The 24,537-nt window shown below is 43.0% G+C and overlaps 1 protein-coding gene across 1 annotated transcript in view; it reads left to right on the top strand.

Annotated features, from left to right (window-relative positions):
• The first annotated feature begins 336 nt into the window (after nucleotides 1-336).
• SLC20A2 (solute carrier family 20 member 2) overlaps nucleotides 337-24,537 on the top strand; it is a 48,184-nt gene continuing 23,983 nt past the window's right edge. Inside the window, exons 1-6 of the mRNA XM_021681544.2 lie at nucleotides 337-883; nucleotides 6,205-6,345; nucleotides 7,705-7,790; nucleotides 11,103-11,199; nucleotides 19,222-19,338; nucleotides 23,471-23,674. Coding sequence (XP_021537219.1) covers nucleotides 595-883; nucleotides 6,205-6,345; nucleotides 7,705-7,790; nucleotides 11,103-11,199; nucleotides 19,222-19,338; nucleotides 23,471-23,674 — 934 coding nt within the window. The 5' untranslated portion in view covers nucleotides 337-594. The remainder of the gene's footprint in view (nucleotides 884-6,204; nucleotides 6,346-7,704; nucleotides 7,791-11,102; nucleotides 11,200-19,221; nucleotides 19,339-23,470; nucleotides 23,675-24,537) is intronic.

Below are 24,537 nucleotides of genomic sequence, written 5' to 3'. Positions count from 1 at the left end.
ACCTTTTTCCCTTTTAAAGCAATTTTTTCTTTCTGAAAATAATGACCAAATGTATTTTTCAGATTGCAAAAAGTCATATCCTATTAAGGCTTATTGTCAGACTGTAATTATAAAGCATACTTCAACCTCTGATATTCTAGAGACCAGCTTTTTTTGGTGGGGGGGGCGCCGTTAACCAATTATAATCTTCCTTGAGTTGCTTTATGGTTAGATCTGTCACATGCCGAAGTTAGATCCCATTAGTAGGCTTAAAACACTTATTTCTGAAAGAACAAACTGTTACAGGTTGCTTAGGGTAATTGATTTCTTTTGTTTTCTTTTCTGTTACAGGAGGAGACATCACAGCTTTCCCAGATTGGGAGGAAAAATATGGAATGTGTTTTACCGCTGACTGAACACAACCAAATGAACTGTACTGACAGTAGTTTGAAAACCAGCAGTTAGCAGTTTGTTCAGGCTCTAACATTGTCCAGCACTTTCCAGAGCAAACTCACTGTTTACAAGAACTCTCGGCCTTACGACGTTTATAACCTCAAGCTTTGTTTATTTAAAATATTTCTGCAAAAGAAAAGTACCCGGAGCCCACTTTCCAAAATGGCCATGGATGAGTATTTGTGGATGGTCATTTTGGGTTTTATCATAGCTTTTATCTTGGCGTTTTCTGTTGGTGCAAACGATGTTGCCAATTCATTTGGTACTGCTGTGGGCTCTGGCGTGGTGACCTTGAGGCAGGCGTGCATTTTGGCTTCAATATTTGAAACAACCGGCTCAGTGTTACTGGGAGCCAAAGTGGGAGAGACCATTCGAAAAGGTATCATTGATGTGAACCTATACAACGAGACAGTAGAAACACTAATGGCTGGGGAAGTTAGTGCAATGGTTGGTAAGTAGCCTTATTCTTTACATCAGTGGGAACTGTGTCCGCTGGCCTATTTCCCTACAATGTTTCTGTCGTGTCCATAAGTGTGATTTTTGCTTTAACTTCAAAAACTGGTTTGATGTTCCATATTCACTACATCTTATTTTGCTTTCTGCATTTTAATTTGATTTTTTTTTTTTTTAGTGTTCAAATATCAAGCAAACATTTCTCAGTTTTTTAGCAAAGTTGGTTGTTAAAATAGATTTGGCTAAAAGTACTTTTTATAAAGTACAGACAAAGATGTTTGTAGACTAGCTATCATTTTAAAGTGGTTTGAGAGTTCTTAAAGAAATAACGTGTCTCAGTGAATGTGTTTGTAAGGTTGACTTGTGAGATATCCTTGACAGTTGATGTCTGTTTTTCCATAGATTATTCATCAGTTAGGATGCAATGTTTTGAAAACGATGCCAAAAACCAGTATTTATTAAGTTTTGTATTCTCAGTTTAAGGTTTTGAGTTGACTGAGTCAATCTCAAGCGCTTGTGTTTCAGGAAATTCTAGTCTTCTACATTGTAATCCGTTTGTTGGCTTTTGTTTTGATTTTCTGATTCTACCTCTGGGAGCTCCATTTGGGATGATATTTGTTTTGTTTTCTGGCCAAATGACCATTTGTGTGTCACCTGTTTATATTGGTAGTTTCAAGTTGTCTAGATGAGAGGGAAGTGTTGAGGGCAGTGAAACATGTTAACAAGCAGACTGACCGGCCAGTCGGTGTAATTTCTCCGTTGGCCAAGCTGACCATCAGCTTGAAGCACCGTGGGGCACTGCCCTTCCTGCCCTCGCTACCACCAGAAAGAAGACTCGGGCAGGAATGCTTAAGTGTAGCTGACAGGACTCTTGCTCTGCTTGCCTCTGGGTAGAGATGACGTCACAGCAGACAGCGGATCTATATGGGTAATTTGGTTAGGGAGAAGAGGGTTAGAGAGGAATCCTACCGCCTTCTGCTTTCAACAGGACATATCCTTTTGTAGGAAGGGTCCTGCAGTAGGAGGTAAGATGCTAGCATACCAAGAACACAGCTACATTCCACAGGTCCCTAGTTCTTTACTGTCACTAGCATCCCTGAAGCTCCCAGAATGTGGACATTATTTGCCAAAAAAAGATGCACCACCATCTTTTTTGCGACAGCAAGTTAGTCTGAGAAGTTGTTGAGGCGTTTGATCCATATCCAATACCGATGTACTAAGGTATTAAATACTACTAAGCACAGGACGCTGATAATACATGCTAAGGAGTTCTGTTTTGTGTTTTAATGATGTAAGGTTCATGACTGCTTTCATTCCAACAGCTGTTGTAATGATTGAATCTTATTTACCTTCACTGGGTATCTATTTCCCATCATACTCAGATAAAAGTGAAATTCCCCTTAGGAAAATGACAGTTCTGGGGCGCCTGGGTGGCTCAGTTGGCTAAGCGACTGCCTTCGGCTCAGGTCATGATCCTGGAGTCCCGGGATCGAGTCCCGCATCGGGCTCCCTGCTCGGCAGGGAGTCTGCTTCTCCCTCTGACCCTCCTCCCTCTCATGCTCTCTGTCTCTCATTCTCTCTCTCTCAAATAAATAAATAAAATCTTAAAAAAAAAAAAAAAGAAAAGAAAAATGACAGTTCTTTGTAAAAATCACCCTTGGTTATCATGATAGGTATCTAAGACATAATTGTAGTGAGCTGAAATTAAGATTTCTCCAGTCAGGATGATATGGGCAAGAAATGTTGAAAGTAGGGGTGAAATAAAGAAAAGCATTTATAAAATTAAATCTTAACAGCAGCTTCTCCTTTCAGTGGATAAAACTTCTGAGGAATGGTTGTGTGTTTTGGTTTTTTTTTTAAGATTTTATTTGTTTATTTGAAAGAGAGAGTGAGTGAGAGAGAACACAAGCAGGGGGAGTGGCAGGCAGAGGGAGAGGGAGAAGCAGACTCCCCCTGAGCAGGGAGCCCAATTTGGGACTCGATCCCAGGACCCTGGGATCATGACCTGAGCCGTTGGCAGACGCTTAACTGACTGAGCCACCCAGGCGCCCTGGAATGGTTGTGTTTATTAAAGAGACTTGTTAGCGAGGCCACACAGAGGCCCCAGCTTAGACTGAAAGCCTTGTGAGCTCAGAGCTTCATTCACTGCTCACTTTTCTTTTCTTTTTTTTTTTTTTTTTAAAGATTTTTATTTATTTGACAGAGAGAGAGATAGCGAGAGCGGGAACACAAGCAGAGGGAGTCAGAGAGGGAGAAGCAGGCTTCCCACAGAGCAGGGAGCCCGATGCGGGGCTCGATCCCAGGACCCTGGGATCATGACCTGAGCCGAAGGCAGACGCTTAACAACTGAGCCACCCAGGCGCCCCCACTGCTCACTCTTCATGTGGGCAGTATGACTTGTCCAGTTTTTCAGTTCTCCCACCCCTGGCCTTTGGCTCTTCACTGAAAGGATGACGAATACTTACCTCAACTAGAATTTAGGTTAACCAAAGCAATTTGAGGTTTTGCTTGAATAACTTGATTTTGTTTGCTTTGGTTTCTTTCTTTTAGTCTTTCTTTTTTTCTTTCTTTCTCTTTTGGTGTATGGGTAGATGAATCTCAAAGCCTATTTTGTTGGGAAGTTGTGTGAGTTACCTAGATTTTTAGAATTGGGTTCCTTGCAAACGAGAGCTTTGTAAATTTAAGGTGGTGGTATAATTATTATTGGCCAAAACCAAAGCTGATTCTTTTCTGATGCCTGAATTTTCCCCTTCTCCCTCTTCTAAATTCAGTATCCATTTCTTCTCTCTTTTTCTCCCCCTGTCCTATTCTGTTCTTTTATTTTTTATTTTTTTCCTTTAGAAATGTCTCCCCAAGCCCTTGAGTCTCTGTGCTTTCTGATAGAGTGGTGGTAGGTTTGGGTTGGTTGGGTGGAAGAAATTATTGTGCCAGCTAAACTTCCAGAACAGGGTCCCTTTTTGAACATTAAGCTCAGCCCTAAAGCAATAGTCGGTCCACTTAGTGTGAAACCACCAATGGTTCCAAAAATCTGAGAGTTCGGAACTCACCATCTGCTCATGGAAATACCCCCAATAGCATGAACAAGCTGTCTCCTTGAACCAAAGTAAGAAGTGCCCCATCCCCTTAAAGCTCCCTAACTGCTGAGCCTTCTCTGCGCCAAGCACACTCACCCTGCCTGCCTGCTTCCAGCATAACCCCGCACCTTTGTGCGGTCACCCCCCGACCTTCCCAGGAATTGTTGCCTCAGAGATGCCCACCTTCCCCCCGACTTTCCCTAGGTTTTGTCTTACACTCTTATTCAGTACTTAATCCCTTCCTCTTTATAAGATATCATTATCTTAAGGTAAAATATCTCTGACTTTTTTCCCCACTGTTTTTCTTAACACTAATGTAATCCCATTGGCCTTCAGAAATTCCCAAGGCTTAGGAGGCCTTGCACTCTCGCTTTGCCAGGCGCCCTGCAAATACCTGCCTCTGCCTTCCCCTCCTTTCCGCTGCCCCTCCCCTTCTGCCCACTGGCCCCCATCCTGGCCGGGCAGCCCTGTCCTCCCAACCTTTCCTTACAAACCCTGCTGCCCCAGGACCTATGTTATAAAGTCAGCCAGAGAAGGGAAAGCAGCTTTCAGGAAAGAAAATCTCATGGTCTGAATTCATCTGGGTGAGTTTATACTCTTCTGTGAACATCACTAGATTATTTTCAGTTGGTAAGAATAGAAATCATAGAGTTTCTTTCTCAAGTTATAGTTCTGTGCCACGTAACATGCTCTCAACGCTGGCCCTGTTTTTAACACAAACGAGTCAGTCACTCGGGAGCTCAGGGCTTAGATGTGAAGGCTTAAGGAATTGTCCACAGGGAGGCCTGGCGGCCGCCATGCAACCTGTCACCAGTTCGGCGGCACGAGGCCGGCCACTCCTCCTCCCGACACATGACACACGCTTCAGGGGTAGACGCGGACAGGGTCAGAGCCCAGTTTGGCTCACAGGTGGGCATGCCCAGCACTCACGAGCAGTCGTCAGCATTGCTGCCCAAACTAGGGCCCGTACAGCTAGGAATGATCCTCTGTAACTCAGATATTTTTGAACAAAATGCCAGGGATCTGCTTAAAAGTGCTGCTGCCAAGCAACCAGATTTCCAGAATTAACATTTGGGATTAATAACGTGCCCTGCTTATCAGCCAAGCCCTTTGTTCCCTTACAGTTCTGTATGAGCTTTTCAACAGCTGTTTCTGAAAGTGATCTCACCCAGCTGATGCTTTTAATACGCGCTGCAAAATTTGATCTGCTTATGAAAATATCTGGAGTGAACTGTAGCCTAGAAAAACAGTAAGCCTGGAAAAGGAGGTGAAATTGAGGTAAAAGGACACAAAGCCAAAGCTAAGGATCCTCTTAACTGGTAAGAATTAGAAGACTTGAGGAAGCATACAAAGAAAATGCTTGGCATTCTGGGCAGGGGCTGAGAGCAGATGCCCACCTGTGGGTTAAATTTCACAGTGACTTCTCATATGAGAGGCACAAATACAAAAAGCAATGTGGAATTACACACTCTCTTTTTTTATTGAGGTGTCGTTGACATGTAACACTATTACTAGTTTCAGGTGTACAATGTAATGATTCACTGTATATTACAGTTTTTCTTACAGACTAATTGATGTGAGTTCGCCAGTGTCCAGCCCTCCTCGTTACATGACCATAGGCTTAACTGCAGTGACATCTTTTCCAATGTGCAGCCTTTCCTACTTTGCTGTGCTCACTAGAATCTGTAATCTCTTGCTTGGTCTTGGCCACACTTCACATCAGAACAAGTTCATCGTCAGCACCCGTACATAAATGTGACAAAGGCAGTTAATAATTGGCATCAAGAGACTTTCCTTTAAATATTTTCAATAAATCATCATTATCCCTTCAGTGTTGAAGAATGTTCCCTTGACTAGAGTTAAGTGAGTGATTTTTGTCAGGACTTCAGCACTCCGTAAAGAAACAATCCGGGGCGCCTGGGTGGCTCAGTCGTTAAGCGTCTGCCTTCGGCTCAGGTCATGATCCTGGGGTCCTGGGATTGAGCCCTGCATCAGGCTCCCTGCTCGGCGGGAAGCCTGCTTCTCCCTCCTTCACTCCCCCTGCTTGTGTTCCCTCTCTCACTGTCTCTCTCTGTCAAATAAATAAATAAAATCTTTTTTAAAAAAAAGAATCCATAAGAAAACAACCCTAGAGAGATACTGTTGCAGAGAACAATAATTTGGATTTCTTCCTTTTGTGGCTGTTTGAGATACTGTATTCTATATCTGACTTTTTTTTTTTTTTTTTTAATCTTTCAACCGATAGGTTCAGCGGTTTGGCAGTTGATTGCATCCTTCCTGAGACTTCCCATCTCAGGAACTCATTGCATTGTTGGTTCTACTATAGGATTCTCACTTGTCGCAATTGGTACACAAGGTGTGCAGTGGATGGAGCTCGTCAAGATTGGTAATTGCCATTTTCTTTTACCTGTCAGAAGCAAAGTTGACGTTCTCTAGAGTAAGTCTTATTAAAAGTCACCATTATAATCTGTTTTTCCCTTTGAATGTTAAGGTTTAGAAAACAAGACCTATGTGGGTAATACATTTTCCCCTACGATTTCTGCTAACGGAGATTGTGAACTTTTATGTGTTAAATAGTTTTTTAATGCCACTCTTTTCAAATGTCATCTGGCTTGGAAAATCAGTATCTATCTGTTGTTTCCAGACAGAAAAGAAATTTATCTGATTGAAATCAGTCTGTAGTCAGAAAAACTAGGCCCTGGTGAAGAAAATACCTTCCGTGTCCAGGAGGCAGGGTTCGTGGTCATGGCAAAGCCTGGGAGCGAGGCCAGGCTATTTACTTCACTGCATTCAAGAGGTCTCCTAGTCTGCCCGCACACAGGAGACACCCTAGCGCTCCTTCTGGGTTGTAGGCTGCCCAGCAGGGATGGGTCTGACAGGTCTGATGGTCTGCCTCCTGGCTCTGGCTTTTAGCAAGAGGGAGGAAATCCATTCAGCCCCATAAGTACAGACCCACCCATTCTGAACAACATTCTCTCGCCCCATCTCCATCCACTGGGTTACTCATCCATATAAGAATCACAGTGGCCTCAGGAGCCACTGTGTCAAACAGATCCCTGACCTACCAAGCCAGGGACATGGATGGCCAGGAAAATCACCTTAGATCCCAGGCGGCTTCTAGAACAATGTCTCTCAACTCTGGCTGTACTTGAGAATTACCTGGAGAAGCAGTTAAAAAATACCAATGCCCAGAACCCCATTCCAAACCTTTTAAATCAAAATGCTTGGGGTGGAACCTGAGCATAACGAGTGTTTGAAAACTCCCCAGATGTTTCCAGTATGCAGCCAGAAATGAGAATTGCTGGGCCATAGTGTCAGGATGGCAGTACCAGGCTGACCTAGGAAAATGAAATGGAAGGTGGCTCACCTTTTAAATAACTTTACTGTTGGAGCAAGGACCAAGTCTCCATATGTGGATGGGTAAGAAGAACAGACAGAAGGAGCTCAGTGGGAATCAAAGGAGACTGTTTTTCTGAGGCCAGGCTCAGGGATCCCTTCCCGGATTGTGTGCTGGGAGTGCGCTCCCTTACTCGGGACTCTGTGTGTGTGTGAGGATTAGCTGTGCACGTGTGAGGGTCAGCCCTGCCAGGGAAGTGGGGTTGGTTAGGTTCTGAGTTAAGGTGAATAATTCCAGGAATATTTATTGATGTATGTTCTGTGTGTTGGTTATCATTCTATTGTATAAATATGACTTGAGTTATGTAGAATTTTAACATTCATTAGATTTTTTTTTTTAATTATTCAGTTGCTTCTTGGTTTATATCTCCACTCTTGTCTGGTTTCATGTCTGGCGTGCTGTTCGTACTGATCAGAATTTTCATCCTAAAGAAGGTAAGTGAGGCTGTTATGTTTTTAAGTTTTAGAACTAATTTGGTTCTATTCAATAGAAATTAATAGTTAGGGAGTCAGAGGAATGATTGTATTTTTACGTTGTTAAGGCACGTCACCCTGCAAGTTAGAATTAGACTTTATTTTAAGGTAGGCAGAAAGGGGTGTCTGGCTGGCTCAGTCCGTAGAGCATGTCACTCTTGATCTCAGGGTTGTGGGTTCGAGCCCCACATTGGGTGTAAAGATTACTTAAAAGTAAAATCTTTAAAAAAATAAGGTAGGCAGAATGAGTCGAGGTAGGGTCCCGAGGGGCCCCCCCAGAAAGCAGCATTGTAAATAGGGTTCCGTGCCCTGTGATTTAGTTCGTGAGCCAGTGCTCCCAGGTATTGCACACAGACCTCAAAAAAGGAAAAGTAATTCTTTCCTGAATGTTAAGCAGAACGGAACGTGATAGTGTGAAGATTTTGAAGTAGACTATCACTAAACACAGCTGGAAAATTTCTTTCCCCAAATATAAAGTGTTTGCTATATTTTAATGGAGAAAGCAAGCTTGAGACACTGACTTTTTCCTCTCCCGGAGGAAAGGATAAAAAGAAGGAAATACACCTATTGGGGGTAGATTTTATAAAAAATGAAAGGAGACTGAAATTAGAACTTACTGAGATCCCTATTCTAGGGAAAAAACTCGACTGTATTTTTTTGACCATGAAGGGGCTGTTGCAGTATTTTATACTCCCTAAAGCAGGCCCCGGGTCCCTGTGTTGCAGCGCACGCTGAGCACGTCCGGGACAGGCCTTCCCTCAAGTGGATCCTCACTTGAAGACGCCGCTATTTCCCCTTGGCACTGCCTAGCAGTCTATTGGAGGGCTCCTTCTCTTGGATCCATACAAAGCTACATTCCTTCTCTTGGGTTCTCTCCATACTAATATTTATTTACATCTTGGAAGGTGCCACCCTCTCTTGCCTGCTAGACTTCACTTTTCTGACTTCCTCTGCCTGGAACCCATCCTCGCCTGGCAAACTCCTGCTGCTACCCAGCCATCACGTGCCACTTCCTTGAAAGCCTTTCTTCTCCCACCCAGTTCTGGTTGCTTCCCTCTCTCTCGTGCTTCTGCAGCGCTCCATGCTTTCTTATCATTGCACTGTGGTGCTGTGTGGTGTTGTATGTCTTGCGTGCTGGCCTGGTTGCCATCGACTACAAGATCCGTGAGAGTAGAACCACGACTGTCTTGCTTACTTTGGTATTCCAGTGTCCAGCGCTGTTCTTGGGAAGACACTGGTATTTAAGAGGGAATGATGGATGCTTACCTAGGTGGCAGATGATGGATGGACGGATGGAAGGAAGGAAAGAAAGGAGAGAGGGAAAGAAGGAGGGAGGGAGGGAGTCAGGAGGGAGGAGAGAAGACAGGTCTCGAGACAATTGGCATTTGAGTTTTAAGAATAAGTTATTTGAGAAAACATAAGGTGATTCAATTAAAAAAACCCATAAACTCAGCATTCAACACCTTCAGAAGTTTCGGGTGGGAGTCTTTCTTCAGCAACTCTTGTCCTAAGAAAACATTTTGGAAAGGAGGGCAGTAGGCATTTGAGTACCGGAGCATTTCATTTGTAGTGGGGCCTGGGTTCTCGTCACGTGGTATGTGACAGGTTAGAAGAGCACTGTACCTCATCCCTGGCTCCAGCCCTGGCTCCTGGCTGCTTCCTGTTCACTGGTCTGGCTATGAGTCTCATGCAGTTGAATCCCGTGCGACCCCTGCTCTTACTGGTCCTTCTGCCTCATTACCATTCAACTCAAGCCTCTTGACAAATGCTGATGGCTACTTGAGACATTCCAGAATAGGTTCTTAATGGGTTGTACTGTTCTGCAGACACACTTGATTTCCATACATGTTTGCTTTTGATAGTAAGAATCTTAGTCTCTATTTCTCCTTACTCCCGTAACCCACAGCAGTTGTTAGATCTCATTTTCCTTTCATCACGGGTGGGTGGCAGAGTCATATAAATACCGGGGTCTTACACGGTTATTAGAAATTAGTCCTTTCTCGAATTATTTAAGTGACATCTAATGTGCCAGGGCTGTATTGAGTTCCCAGTCCATGGTTTTTTTTATTTATTTGTCAGAGAGAGAGTGCACAAGCAGGCGGAGCAGAGAGAGAGGGAGAAGCAAACTCCCGGATGAGCAGGGAGCCCGATGCAGGACTCGGTCCCAGGACTGTGGGATCATGACCTGAGCTGACGGCAGACGCTTAACCCACTGAGCCACCCAGGCATTCCCCCAGTCCATCTTTTTGCTTCAAAATCTTCTGTAGATCTGCTTAAAACCTTCCAATTCAGGGGCACCTGGGTGGCTCAATCGTTAAGTGTCTGCCTTCGGCTCAAGTCATGATCCCAGGGTCCTGGGATCGAGCCCCGTATCGGGCTCCCTGCTCAGCGGGAAGCCTGCTTCTCCCTCTCCCACTCCCCCTGCTTGTGTTCCCTCTCTCGCTGTGTCTCTGTCAAATAAATAAATAAATAATCTTTAAAAAAAAATTTTTTTTAAATAACAAATTTATAAAAAAAAAAAAACAACCTTCCATTTCAGATATTCTCTCAGATATTATTTAGTGTAAAACATATGCAGTACCATTCTTGTTAAATTATTAGATTTAGGGAATGTACCAGAAGCCTAAAGTTGCAGGTAAGTGTTTTATTAGACAAAGAACCCACAGTTCTTTTCAACTTTTAGTAGTTGAAGGTTAAATACTACGCTTTATGAAGAGATCTTAAAAGTCACAACACATGGTAATATATTTGCTTTATACATTTTAATAGAGCTAAAATGTATTGTGTAATAGGGTGAAGTAAAATCTCACAGTCATGCAGTGGTGTTTAAGTCACTTGGCTCTCTTAGAGCATCCTCCGAGGGCCAAGTCTCAAAATATTGGTTGCAAGTGGATTTTCAGGGCCAAACCTGAACTTAGCTGGAGTAGTGAGCACCACGGGTTTTGAAGTAGATGTTGAGCTCTGGGTTTCAGTCCCCAAGAACTGGCCTAACCTCACAGTTCTTCTCTGTTTCTAAATCTGACATCAGCTCATGTGATTCCAGCACCCCAGCGTGTCTGCTGGCCACAATAGTGCTCTTTGAAACAGTATTTGTGTAGGAGACCCGGCCCAAGCTGATGTGCAGCAGATCACACGGCAGTGACACAGCCCGCTGTTTTGGCCACACCGCCGTTTGGAAGACTTCCTCGTAACAGTGTTTTCTGTCATTTCGCCTGTGTTGGCTCCAGAGGCTTCCTGAATCCTGACCTTCCACTTTATCTCATTGTCGTACAGGAGGACCCTGTTCCCAATGGCCTGCGGGCACTCCCAGTGTTCTATGCTGCTACAATAGCAATAAATGTGTTCTCCATCATGTACACGGGAGCACCAGGTAAGAATTCCTTGGAAGCTTAAATCCAGCAGGCAAGGCGTATTATTACCGTTAGAGCTCACAGTATTGGTTTATTTGGTGCCAGCACTGTTGTTGGCTGACAGTAAAAAAAGCATCATTCATGCTCATTATGGAGTAGGAAAAAGAGTAGTAAATGCATGTCCTTGTTTTAAATACTCAAGAGGTATGTAAAGGACAAAGGCAACAAACAGACTTTCAAGTGAAAAAAGAAATTTGAAGTCCTCATTCTGCTGTTTGCGCTGCTGTGTACCCGAACTGGAGCAGCCTTCTTCTGCACAGGATCTAACACCGCGCACCCCCCCTGAGCCGCGGAGGAGTCTGGGGCGGGGGTGGGGGGGCGCACCTGAACAGGAGCGGCCACTCATCAGTGACACGCAGGGGAAGCTCTGACGTGGCCCATAGCGCAAATGCCAAACTCCCTGGCATTTGTCTGACCAAAGAATCCAGTGAGTAGAAGCTACCCCCCCTTTTTTTAAGATGCTGAAACCGGTGGGTGATTTAATTTTCAGAATTACTTCTTCCCATTCTGATGGCTTTTGTTCTTTTTACAAGGTCTTCGGGGCTTTGGGGTGGGGTGGGGCAGGGTTAAAAGGTGTTTTCTTTTGCATTTTGGATGGCTAAAGAAAAACATATATGGTATCCCTCTGGCAAACATTTCAGTATGGGTGAGCATCTAATTAAATATTCCTGTACATGTTTTGGTAGAGAGGATTCCTCCTGTTTCTCTTTGTGGTGGCCTCCTACTGTGAGATCCCAAATATACCTATTTCTGTGGGGATATCTGGAGTCAGCAGATATTAGTTTGTGTTATTTTTCTTCTTGTTAATGTTCTTTATGGATTAAGATTCAGTTATTGGCCGTATTTGACAAAAATCTCCCTCTTTCTGTTCAAAAAGATAAAATTTCCCCTAAATACCATGTCATAACATAGTTGAGAAGTGCCCTCTTCCAAAGTGGGGCAATGTCCTTATTGATTCTTCAAACTCGGTGTCCTCAAGGCCATGTTTCTCAGATTTTATTTTATTAGACATATATAATTATGTTTGTGTACTTAAGTACTGCAAATAAGAAACTTTCTGAATGAATGTTAACATTATATAACTTTCTGCTTTGGCCTCCCTGCAGCATTCAAAATGTTGATCTTCAGGGTTTAAATGCTCATGATCAGGACTTCCAGACTTTGGGTGGGAGCCCAGAGGTAGAGCGTCACAGCTGCCTTAAGTAAAAAGCACAAAGCTGAAGGTCATGGGGATGAGGAGAGCCAGAGAGGGATGGAACCCTAGCCTCAGATATCAGCAGCCTGGTGGCCCTGGAGGTTTTGTAATTCATGGGCTGGGAAGGGTGTGTGTCACAGACTGTCTTCTCAATATATAAGAAAATTGGAGGTGGGGAGAACACAGCTCCACACACAAAGTTAATCCCACCACCAAGTTGAATCTCCCAAAGCATGCACATGGTGCTCGGCTGGCCCTGCAGCGCCAGGAAGGGAGAGAGCCGTCTCGGCGCTGCTGTGAGCCCCCCATCTCCTCGCTCCTCCGGAGTCTTGTTCTTAACTTTATATCGGCGCCCGGAGCACCAGGTAGCAGAAGGAAAAGCCCAGCGGGTGTCAGCCGCCACCTCTCGGCTTAATGATGTCCGGGACTAAGGGGGGGCTGCCGATGCCTTTGTAGTACCAAGTCCCGGAAATGTGAATTGGTATAAATCAGGATGATTTATTTTTATTTCTGCATTTTGTTTTTTTCTGTTCTCTATTCTTCTTGCTCCTGGTGGTTCTTCTGAATGTCAGAAGTCAAGTGTGTGATTTTAATTAAAATTTGCCTTTTTCTATACTTGGCCTAATTTTTCCCATCACTTCTTTCTTGTTTCCTCATCGTTCACTGCAGTTTTGCTGAAAGAATCTTCTGGGTGGAGTAGTAAATACTGTAGAGAAAATGAAACTGTATGATGGATGAGACACTAAGGATAATATCAGTACTTCACAGGGAGGTTGTAAGAAATAAAGAATATAAATGCTGAATTTTAGTGAGCCGAATTACACATGAGTTAATCCTTTTGGTCCCCTGAGCTCCTCTGGGACACTGGCAGTGCAGACAGGGAAGTGAAGCGCAACAGGGCTGAGTCTGCAAGGGCATATAACTAGTGAGGTGGAGAATCCTAGTCCCGAGCCCTGGGTTCTGCGGGATGGCATTACACTGACACGTGACACAGCATGGGTTGGACACCTGCTCTACAGTTCCTGGTCCCGTCTGTCACCATTAATGACAGTCAGTGCTGGGCATGGAGCCTACTTAAAATACACCAACCTTTATACATTCTTTCCTTTCTTCTCACTCTCTTTACAAATGGCTTCTAATAGGGGCACCCGGGTGGCTCAGTTGGTTAAGCATCCAACTCTTGATTTTGGCTCAGGTCGTGATCTCAGGGTTGTGAGATCGAGCCCCGCAGTGGCCTCGCTGGGCATGGAGCCTGCTTAGGATTCTTTCTCTCCCTCTGCCCCTGCCCCAGCTCACTCTCTTGCTCTCTCTTTCTCTCAAAAAAAAAAAAGGCTTCTAATACTTAGAAACCCGGTTCTATGTCTTTCAGATATATTTAATAGACAGGGAGTATAAAGAGGGTAGCTACTTCTTTAATTAGGGATATTAAAACATCTGCACAAGAATCTCAAAGATCATTCCTCATTTGAGAGCACAGACAGTAGTCCCAGTGCTGGAGTTAACATTAAGGACTTTGGCTGGGCAGCCGGGCTGTCAGGAACGTCACATCCTACCTCTCTGAGCCTCTGTGCGTCATGATAAAGTGAGGACAGCAGGAGGACTTCCGTGAAAGGGCCACCCCACTATGTGAGACAATGCAGGCAGGGTGCGGACATGGTGCCTGGCCCATAGTGACTCATAATATGTGTTAGGGCTATTTTGTGACTGTCAATCATAAGTAGCCTCATCTTTTCCGCCTTAAGTTGCCAGCATATCCTGACTCATCCTATCTTTTTATTTTTTCCACACATGTTGGTTTGGAAAGCTTACTTGAAGTTTTCCGGGGGCATGTGGGGGGGGTTACCTAGAGGAGAAAGAAAGATAAGAAGGTCATTTTGTTTCCCCATTGAGTCAGAAAGGACTTTGCTAATATTTTGGTTCCTGGGGCATGTTTGTAGACTATCCAGTAGGTGTGTCCAGATCTTCTGTTTCTTTAAACAAAGGTTGACTTTTGCCCTTCAAAGTGGACTTTGTCTACTCCTCCCTCACGCGGGAACTCTGCTTCATAACAGTGGTGTCATATTTGGTGATAAGGCTCAGCTGAGAAGGGTCCCTTCGATGGTGACTCAGTCATCCTCCTTTCAAAATCTGTCTGCCTTCCTGCTGGTCTGGAATTTATTCCTCCTAGTTCCCTTCCTTCCTTAGAACATTTCCGTTCAACATGTAAGTGCCTCAGAGGTAAAAGGAAGGAACGAAATTCTCTAATAAATGAGTAGCGGCATTAATCTTACCCTGTTTCAGCTGTAAGAACTTTTGATAAATAGCATTTTTACGCATGGACATAACTTCAGTGGGGCTCGTTGGCTGTTGAGATCTAGTGCTGTGTTTTGATTTCCTCTGCTCCTCCATTCTAAATTATTTTGAACTTATTTATATCTTAGGCTGAGTTTGATTTGTTTTACTTTGCATTTGACATGACTTCTCAAATAAAAGTCATTCTTGTACTTCAAAGCCTGAGCACTTTAAAAAACTGTCTCTGCATTTTTGTCCTTAAAAAAATAATTTGCAAGAAGCAAAAATAACTTTAGGAAATAAAGTGCTCACTTGGGTTGGATATAAGCCTCAGGTTTATTTGTAATGAAAAAGTCTTCAGTTGTGTGGGACCTGGTTTTGTGAGTGCGGAAATTCATTGCATGCTTCTTTGAGCTGTCAGAGCTGATAGGCTAAGTACGCCTCTGGCGGTTGTGTTTAACTTCCGAGTTGAAGCGTGTTCCCCCGCCCGGCAGCATCAGCATCTGCACAGGAGGTAGAGGGGTGTGTGTGTGTGTGTGTGTGTGTGCGTGTGCGTGTGCATGTGTGTGTGTGTGTGTGACTGTGGAGAGATGTCCACAATGTATTGTATGTGGGAAATGAAATCACAGAACAATATATACAGTATGATCCTACATCTGTTCATTTTTTTAAAAAAGGAAGAAAGAGATTCTCAAAAACATTCTACACTGTATGTTTATATTTAGAAAATACCTGGAAAGAGACACACAAAATAGTTAACAGTGTTTCTCTAGAAAGTAGGTTCAAGAAAGAAGAGTGATGAGGAATTTTCATATTTGTACATCATACAGTTTTGTACTGATATTTTCATAATAAGCATATGTTATTTATAAAATTAGAGAAGAAGAAGAAAGGCTTTAGAGTGATGCTGAGGAGTAGGGGTGTAAGGGAAGTAATATAGTTAACATGCTATTGGTTTTATAGGAGTTGTATTTATTCTGTAGATTCTAATAATGGCCGTCATAGGTGAAAAATGAGAGGTGTAACAAAGTAATGAACCCAGAAGATAGTGTTTCTGAAGAGTCTCCTGCATATTCTGATCTTGGGGGGATTTGAGATGGAACTGTAAAGATGTTTGAGGTTAGAGCTGCATCCCTGTTCATCACATCCCAGCTGTTGAGAAACTGGAAGGAGCTTGAGCTGCACGGCCGTCAAGTGCCTGGGCCGGAGGGCTGGGCCTCTCAGCCCCGGTGTCCATGTGGGCGTCCGTGTGGGCGTCCATGTGGGCTCCTGAGGCCGCTCCTGGCCCAGGGAAAGGAGCATTATACCGTGTCCACGGAGTGAAGAGGCGCCCCGTGTCTTTCTGCTAGTTTAAGGTTCATGATTATTGGAAAACAGTTTGAGATCCTCACAGGCAAAGGAGTTTTGTCAAAAGTTTTGCCTTGGATGTGCATTGATTTAAGTGCCTTTCTACACTGAATTTTTTTTTAATATTTTATTTATTTATTTGACAGAGAGAGACACAGCGAGAGAGGGAACACAAGCAGGGGGAGTGGGAGAGGGAGAAGCAGGCTCCCTGCAGAGCAAGGAGCTTGATGTGGGGCTTGATCCCAGGACCCTGGGATCATGACCTGAACCGAAGGCAGACACTTAACCGACTGAGCCATCCAGGCACCCCTACACTGAATTTTTGTACTTAACTGTTTGTTATCCATGAAACTCGATTTTATATATTCAGTACCAATCATAGCTGTATGACGTAACTGTCCGTTTGCATGTGAATCTTCGTGTTCATTTGCTGCCCTGGTACATTAGTAAATTGCTGGAATAATTTGGTCAGATCCAAATTCTGTCTCCATTCTGCTCCTCTCTGCTCTCACAATCAGTGACTTTCCCCATCTTCCTGCGTTCCGTCCATTTTTCTTTTCTTTGATTTTTCTTACTGTCTCTCCCCCACTTCCACCCTCAGTGATGTGTTTACCCCCGACTCTCCCTACCAGTTTCCCGTGACTTAGCAGGGGGATTGCAGAGCTTTCTGGCCACTTCGCAGGCCAAACTGATGGCAAAAGAGATTGTGGTGATAGAGCTACAAAGGCAGGTGGTGCTGTGGCTTATTGTCGACGCCAAGGATCAAAAGTCTTGTAGCCAGCCTCAGTTTCTCTTTTTTGGATGTTGCTCCTGACACCTCAGGATTCCCATGGAATGCCAGCAGAAAGCATGGAGATGGGCTTGGAAGGAACACAGAAAGCAGCCCTTCTCTGCTTTTGTTGTGGGCTGTGCTCAGCACGGATGGAAAAAAATAGTGCCCAAGAGCAAATGTGCGCACTCATTTAGAATAGCTAGATAGATTATAGAGAGGTAGATAATACATAAAATCTATGAAGAGATTGTTTCTCTCTTCCCATAGCATCCGGGGCTTGCCTCTCTTACATCAGATTCACACAATGAAGCTACAAGTGGCACAGTTAACAATTTTATCATCAACTAAACCAGAAGGTACAAAGGAAACCTCTTCAAAAACCAAATACTTGGGGTGCCTGGGCGGCTCAGTTGGTTAAGCGTCTGCCGGGGTCCTGGGATCAAGCCCTATATCGGGCTCCCTGCTCAGCAGGGAGTTTGCTTCTCCCTCTACCCTTCCCCCCCCGCTCGTGATCTCTCTCTCTCAAATAAAAAAAAAATACTTTTAAGCTATAAGAGTGATTGGTACTGTTCTTAGTTGATCGGTTCGATGTTGGTAATTACCAGTTACTGCTCAGTTCGGCAAGAAGCAGCTTTGGCGTGATCTTTTATCACATGTATTAAGACGCTGACGTGAAGTTGTAGAGCAGAAGGCAGGAAGCCAGGACCCACGGGCACAGCACAGTAAGGGGAGCCCAAGTGGTTTTACAGGTGGCAGATTGAGGGGCAGAGCCTGAGCTGGAGCTGGGCTGCCAGCTAACAGGGCACAGCCCCACCTGAATCCACAGCTTTCTGATGTCGGAGTGAGCGTTAGGACTGGAATAGTCTAGCTCCTAGAGTCTGTACTCCCACCAGTGACTCCTTAGCTATAATTAGGTTAGGTGATTCTGGGTTTTTGTTTTTCCTATTGATATATGCTAATCCTGGCTCTCACCTACAGTATTAACTACCCATTCTACCTCTTACAGTTACCGAAATGTTTAATAATACCTTAATTGAATAACTTTGAGTGGGTTTGTGTGTATGAAATGGTTAACAGTGTAACAAAGCCTGCATCGTTAAATATTTATTTAATCCAAGAGCAAAGAGCACGGTTTTAAATAGTTTATTCCTTTAAAACTTTTAAAACATGTTTAACAATTTACAAAAGTGACATGCTTATCATTTGTTGTCCAAGCTAACATTACAAAAGTATATGTAGTGAGAAGTGAAAACCCCCTCCGATTTCCTGTCTCTACAGGAATAGCCATTGTATCATTCCAGAACTTCTTCTATACACTTGTGCGTATGGTAAGAGTATAAATATGGGGTTTTCTTTTTTAAACATGAATTGGATCATGGTATACATCCAGGCAGCCTTTCTTACTTATTAGATTGTGGGCCTCTTCCTTATCAGTATATAGAGATCTACCTCATTTTTATGACTCTGTCTTACAATCATTTCACGTTTCCATAATGATGCAGGTATTTGTTGTCTCACATATTTTTACTGTTACAAATAATGCCACGGAAGTATTCTTGTACACGTCTGCTCGTTCCTGTGCAAGCATGCCTTTTTAAGTTGAAAACCTGTGAATGTGGGTGAAATGTTGCCTGTTGCCACCAGTGACAGAAGATGTACAGAATGCAGAGTGATGAGTTCTGGAGACAGTACAGTGCCAGGAAAATGTGATGTTCCTAAGCCATGTGCACTTCTGCCTTTTTATTGGCTAATGTAATTGCAACTTAGTGCGCATTATTGAATTTTAATGAAAAGTTTTTTATGTTGTAATTCCATGAGTTGACACTTCAAAGAAGAGTTAAGTTCAAAGGTCAATGTCTTTTGAAAAAACTTTTGTTTCCAAGCTGACTTTAAAAAGGTTTGTGTATGTGGTCAGAGCGTCATGGCCATTTAAAGCAGAGCTGCTGACTCCTCAGAAACCCAAACAGGCAGCAGTCAGCAGCTGTGTGCAGTGAGGGTTCCAGACCTCAGCTTCTCGCTGCCCTGGAGGGGGCCAGTGACAGGGCGGAAGACAGCAGAGTCCTTCTTGGCCGTGCTTGTCCACTCCGGAACCTTGCTGTTGAGATAATGTGTAAATGGTTTTAGTCCAACTTAATACACTGTTTGCGCCACATTGGTAAAATGTTAATAGTTGGCTTACTACTCAGTTTAACCACATATTGACAAGGTGTAGTGTGTCTTAAACACACAGCTTCCTACCCCCAAAACAATAGCATTTTTTTTTTTGGTTGAGAGTTTTATTAAATACGAAGTCCAGGTGATTCATTTTGGATTTAAGAAATATAAAGTATGTTGATATGAGGCTTGACCTTTCAGAAAGTATCCACTGACAACACGACTGTCCTTCTTCCTTCCCAGTGCTTGGTCTGGTCCTTCCCATATGGGCAATAGCACTCATCTCCTTTGGTGTTGCGCTGCTGTTTGCCCTTTTTGTATGGCTCTTTGTGTGTCCATGGATGCGGAGGAAAATAGCAGGTAAGGGCTTTTTTATTCCTCTGATTTACAAAATCCCTGGTTCCTGGGGCTTCAGGTATAATCCATAATCACCCTTACTAACACAGGAAACTGAAAACATGGATGAGTCTAGAACATAACACTGAGATATATGCCCCATCCTTGTCTCTTGGCTCCTGACTGCTTTCCCGCTCAAACTTTTTCTTGGTCACTTGTGACTTGAGTGAGCAATAAGGTCCTGGTTGCCTCGGATAACTGGAAGTTGACTGTTTGGTCAGTTTCTACCAGCCTGATGAAAAACATTAGTCTTCAGGGAAATGCAGATTAACACTATAATAAGATATTAGTTCACACCCACAGGATTGGCTAAAACTAAATAAACTAGTATTTTGAACTGTTGATGAAGAAGTGAAATAATAGAATTTTCATGCATTCATGGTGAAAAATGGTACAACCACTTTGGAAATTAGAAGTTTCCTGTAAAGTTAAGCATACATTTACCACATGACCCAGTAATTCCACTCCTAGGAATTTATCCAAGAAAAATGAATATACACATCCATAAAAAGACTTGTATGCAATCATTCTGTCCTAATAGCCAGAAACTAGAAACAGCCCTAGTGTTCCTAAATAGGTGAAAGGATAACCAAATTGTGGTATATTCATAGAGTAGAAGCCTGCTTAGCACTCAAGAGAATGAACTACCCACAACATAATGAATTTCACAGACTTTGTTTTGAGCAAAAGAAGCCAGCTACAAAAGAGTACGTACTGTATGATTCTAGGGAAAATTAATCTATAGCAATAGAAACCAGTGGGTGCTGGAGATGGTGGGGAGTTTCAGGAGACTGATGGCAAAGGGGCACATGGGAACATTCCAGGGAGATGGAAATGTTCTCTCTCCCAGTTGGGGGAGTGTTTTTAGGGTGTACTCATTCATCACAGGTCATCTGCCTGTACACTTAAAATATATGAATTTTATTATGTATAAATTACACCTCGACATAAACAATTTTTTTAAAAAGAAGAATATGGGTCAGAAAGTTGCCAGAGTTGTTTTTCTGTCACTAGCAACATAATTCCAAGCCTTGAGGCCACATGCTTTTATAGGGTTCTCAAAAGAAAAGAAGTATTTACTTTTGGCCTCAGAGTGTGCCTTACAATTGTGTTGTAGTGTGGACATATCTGACTTTGAAAACCCATATTTCAAAGAAGAGCAAAAGAAATGAGGAGGGCGCCTGGGTGGCTCAGTTGGTTAAGCAACTGCCTTCAGCTCAGGTCATGATCCTGGAGTCCCTGGATCGAGTCCCGCATCAGGCTCCCTGCTCCGCGGGGAGTCTGCTTCTCCCTCTGACCCTCCCCCCTCTCATGTGCTCTCTCTCATTCTCTCTCTCAAATAAATAAATAAAATCTTTAAAAAAAGAAAAAAAAAAAAAAAAAAAAGAAATGAGGAGACATACCATATTCATGAAGTGGAAGACCCAGTAGAGTTACGATGTCAGTTCTTGTCAAATTGCCCTCTAGATTTAATACATTTTAAATTAAAATTCCAGCAAGATATGTGGTAGATGTAGAGAAGTTACTTTTAAAATCTATGTGGAAAGGTAAAGGAACTAGAATAGCCAAAAACAATTTTAAAAAAGAACAAGTTGGAGGATTCATACTACTCGACTCAGACTTAATATAAAGCAACTAGACCATGTGGGATGAGTGAAAAGATAACCCACATTAATAGAACAGACTAGAGTCCAGAAATAGACCCACACAAATACAGCACATTATTTTTCAACAAAGTACAGAGGCACTGCAGTGGAGAAAGAGACATCTTTCAACAAATGGTATTAGAACATTTGGACATCTATATGCAAAAAAAAGAACCTCGACTTAAGCCTCACACCTGTAAAAAAAAACAATCAACTCAAAGCGCATCATAGATTTAAATGAAAATAGAAAGTGATAAGACTTTTAGGGAAAAAAATAAAATGCATAGAATTTGTCCATATTTTTTTGAGCCATTCAGATTGGTGTGTAGTGGTATCTCGTGATTTTAATTTGCACTTCCATGATGACTAACAATGTGGAGTGCCTTTCCATGGACTTATATGCCATTTATATAGCTTTACTGATGAAGTGTGTGTTCAAATTTTTTGCTCATTTTGTAACTGCGCTATTTTCGAAGATTTCTCTGTGTTCTGAATACAAGTCCTTTGTCAGAGGATTTGCAAATACTTCCTCCCAATCTGTAGCTTGTCTTTTCATTCCCTTAATAGTGTTTCTCACAGAGCAATAGTTTTTAATCTTGATGAAGTGCGGTTTACCAACTTTTTTTTATAAATTGTGTTTTGGGTGTCACATCTAAAAATTCTTTGTTTCACCCACTAACAAAGGTTTTTTTCCCCTTTTTAAAATTTTTATAAAAATCACAAATTCTGTGGTTTCATTTATGTGATAGTCTGAAACAGACAAAACTGTAGGGACAGTGGTTGCCAAGGAGCTGGGCAGGGGGTCTGACTACACGGGGAGCTTTGGGAGATGATAGAACCTCTCTGCATCCTGATTGTGGGGGGGTTACATGGATCTAGACACCTCTTAGAATCAGGACGGACACACACATAGGCACATAGTCAACTTACTGCATATAAATTCAAACAAAAACTAAAAAGATGCGCATTAATATACCTACAACTTCAGATTAAATGGTGTAAAGCCACGTCAATAATGGGTTGATAACTAGCTGCTGCTGCTTCCCCCATGTAGCCCCGCTCCCTGCTCTCTGCTGAGAATAAATATCACCTCCTCTGTTCATACAGAGTACTCGCCTAAGATGAGCCTCTTAAAACATGCCACTGGACTGATTTAACCCCATACTTAAATGCTTTGATGTTTAAAGACTTTTCCTACTATCTGAACATTCTTGTCAAATAGACTATAAAATCTTTGCTTTTCAGCTTAAGGCTATTAATATGACAGCAGGAAACTGATATTGCTCCCCGTTCTGGCTTCCCAGGAGTTTTTTTGTTTTTTTTGCCAATGCCATATTTTGATATTTTCACTATATATTCTTGTTCGGTTGTTTTAAGTACACACTAGTGATTAAGGACATGGACCATAGAGCTAAACTACCTGCATTTTACCACCTGGGTGACTCTGGGCAAATGGCTTAATCTCTCTGTTCCTCGGTGTGCTCATTAATAAAAAGCAGAAAATAATGAAACCTGTATCATGTAAGTGTTAACAATTTTTGCTTAATTATTATTGTAATCTTTACAAATATTACTTCTCCCATTTTGATTATAAGCACCTTGTGGTCAGAGATCTGTGTGTACCTTTCTTCGTTCCCCGTAGTACAGAACAGAAGTGTAGTTTTGGAAGATGTGTGTGTGTTTCTTCTGACTCTCTAGATAGAGAGAGAGAGGTGATGGAGATTCTGTGAGTGTATCCAGCAGAGGAACTGAGAAGAATACTTGCATTTTAGTCCTGTAGGTGAGAGCTTAGATATTTGCCCAGGAGAATTTACAAGTAGCGAGATCATTAAATCAGCCGTACCACTTATCAGATCTGATTAAAAAGAATGCTACAGAGCTTTCAAGCAGCTTTTTAAAAAAATCCCTTCTCTCTTATGAAAGTAAAGAATTATTAAAAGTAAGTAGGATCTCTCTGTTCCTTTTTGGAAGATGATTTACTTGTTTCCTAAGATTTGGTGACCTGAAGAAATCGGAGACCAATAATTTATTGAACAGAAGAAAACCAAACAGACTCTAACTAATATCTCTGAAGACAAAAAGGATAAACAATTCAGTGATTTTGAGGTTAGTTTAAGAAAACACAAGACCAGTCCAGATGGCTGTAGGATTACAGAATGCAAGCCCTGGAAGGGACCATGGGGACCGGATCTAGCCCTCTCTATTTGTTGGTTTTGGAGGAGATGACTGAGGCCTGAGCCCCCCTCTTGTCCTCAGTAGCTGAATTTTTCTGGCTCAAGTTTCCCAGATAATTGAACTCTCCACTTTATTTTTTCTATCTAGCTATAACTATTTTTTTTCATTTCCAAAGTAACTACTGAAGTATAAAGATAAATATTCATTTTTATATTCATTTTTTAATAACAAGAACTCTATTTCACCATTTTCAGTTATGACTATATTTTCTTTAGGCAAATTACAAAAAGAAGCTGCTTTATCACGAGTGTCCGATGAAAGCCTCGGGAAAATTCAGGAAGCGGATTCCCCGGTATTTAAAGAGCTACCAGGTGCCAAGGCCAATGACGACAGCACTGTCCCTCTCACGGGGCCGGCAGGGGAGCTGGCTGGGACCTCGGAAGGCACATCAGTGGGAAACCACCCCCGGGCCTCCTATGGTAAGACGTGTGCAGAGGATTGGGGTTTGCGTGGTTGGCAGAAGGCAGTCTTAATGAACAGAAGTGCTCCCCAGTTTCATGTTTTGGGAGAACCCAGGCTAAAGATGTCTCAGGAGACCATGCAGTCACAGAGCAGGAGCAGGCTCACTCTGGGCCTGTGATTGTCTTCCAAGAGCTATTTCTGGTCTCATGAGGGGCCGCACACCGTGCCCGCACTGCCTCCGTGCGGCTGGGCTCGGGCAGCTGTGCGCGCATCCTCCCAGCTGCCGGAGCTTGGCCCTTCCAGCTCGCTAAGTGTGCTTTCCTCCCGGAAGACACAGAGGAAAGCTGAAATTGGAACCAAGGAGGTCGTCCTACTGTAGAATCACAGGAACCTCAGAAAACATCGATACTGTCCTGCGGCGGGGGGGTTCTTTTGTCTCCTAACATTTGTGGAGAACGATGGGCGAAGCACCAGCCTCTGCCAAGCCTGTCCGGGCAGCTCCTCGCCTCCCTGCAAGGTGGCGCCCTGGCACCTGCTTTCACTTCCCGTAGGTGCGGTCTCCGACGTGGCCCAAAGAAAGCAAATGGATTTTGCCCCACTGATCTGACAGATAAGTGCCTCTGACAGTCATGATTGGCCTTTAAGGAGCACTTAAAATATCTGTCTCACAGTGAACTGGATTTTGTCCCTCATGTATGAAGTTTCCCCAAGATAAGTTCCTTATAAGGATTCTCCCTTTATTGGTTACTAGAAACAGGAAAGAGTGCTGTGGTAATTTCTAGAAGACACTTTTTAAGAGGAAAATAGCATCATTTTCAAATGCCATATTATTAGTTTGTATGTTTCCAAATTTCCTTTTTTATTTTAACCATATTACATG

Source organism: Neomonachus schauinslandi, chromosome 2 (genome assembly GCF_002201575.2).
Source record: "Neomonachus schauinslandi chromosome 2, ASM220157v2, whole genome shotgun sequence".
NCBI lineage: Eukaryota > Metazoa > Chordata > Mammalia > Carnivora > Phocidae > Neomonachus > Neomonachus schauinslandi.
Note: the sequence above shows the minus strand (reverse complement) of the source record. Positions and strands in the feature narration are given on the sequence as shown.